Consider the following 898-nt stretch of genomic DNA (forward strand, 5'->3'; position numbering starts at 1 on the left):
CCCCCGGTGCTCTGTGCGGAACCCGTGGGGCGGCCCGCAGAGCGTCCTCTAGGGCCGGTGGGAGCTCCGTGTCCCAAACACGCGTGGATGCTCTGAGCGCCTTTCCGCCGCAGCCTTGCCCGCTCTGCTGCCTTTCGGGTTTTCGGGCTTGTTTTTTTTTATTTTTTTTATTTTTAACACTGGCCATTTAAAAGCCCCTCATTCATCAGCGAAATATTTCTTGCTAGGCAAAGCCCTTACCTTCGCATCACAGTCGGCGGCCCGCGCCGTGCCCGCGCCGAGGCTGGGCGATGTGCCGGTTCCCTCCATCCTTATCATCTGTGAATCTAGGAAATAGGAACTGTCTCTAAATAAGAGTCTGAACCGGCACAAATGGAGAAAAAAAAAAAAAAAAAAAAGAATTATCCGCTTCCTGCAGTTCTCCACCCAATGATACATACATCCCGCCAAGGCAACCGGGCTTCCTGAAAAACCGTCACGCGGAAGGAGCTGCAGTTTGAGGTCCAGCGCGGTGGCCGGTGGCAGTGGGCAGGATGTGTCCCGCACCGTGCCGGGCGATGGGAAGCCGCATCCCAACAAAGCCGTGCCCTCCCTGGCAACCTCGGGGGCGGTTCTGCCAGCCCGGAGCTTTCCGCACCAGCATCGTTCCCGCGTCCTGTGCTGGGAACGGCAGCGGGAACTTTGCCGCCGTGAAGGCAACAAAAACCTCTTAATGGGGATGATAAAGTCTTGCCACCTTTGCACTTTTGCTGTTATAATGGAGATATTTATAAAGGGCTGTTCCTGTATTTTCCCATATGCGTTAAGAAAAGGTTTCTCTAACCGCTCTGGGCAGGGTAAGCCAGATTTTCCCCATAAACAGCGTAGAGGATTTGGGCTAACGTGGCTGATGCTGCCA

The 898-nt window shown here is 54.6% G+C and overlaps 1 protein-coding gene across 1 annotated transcript in view; it reads right to left on the reverse strand.

The window, feature by feature from the left end:
* The window catches only part of FERMT2 (fermitin family member 2), a 50,331-nt gene extending 49,688 nt beyond the window's left edge, over positions 1 to 643 (reverse strand). The window contains exon 1 of the mRNA XM_010579862.1: positions 547 to 643. Coding sequence (XP_010578164.1) covers positions 547 to 643 — 97 coding nt within the window. The remainder of the gene's footprint in view (positions 1 to 546) is intronic.
* Positions 644 to 898: the final 255 nt, after the last annotated feature.

This window comes from Haliaeetus leucocephalus, unplaced genomic scaffold, assembly GCF_000737465.1.
Source record: "Haliaeetus leucocephalus isolate CR32 unplaced genomic scaffold, Haliaeetus_leucocephalus-4.0 Scaffold678, whole genome shotgun sequence".
Lineage (NCBI taxonomy): Eukaryota > Metazoa > Chordata > Aves > Accipitriformes > Accipitridae > Haliaeetus > Haliaeetus leucocephalus.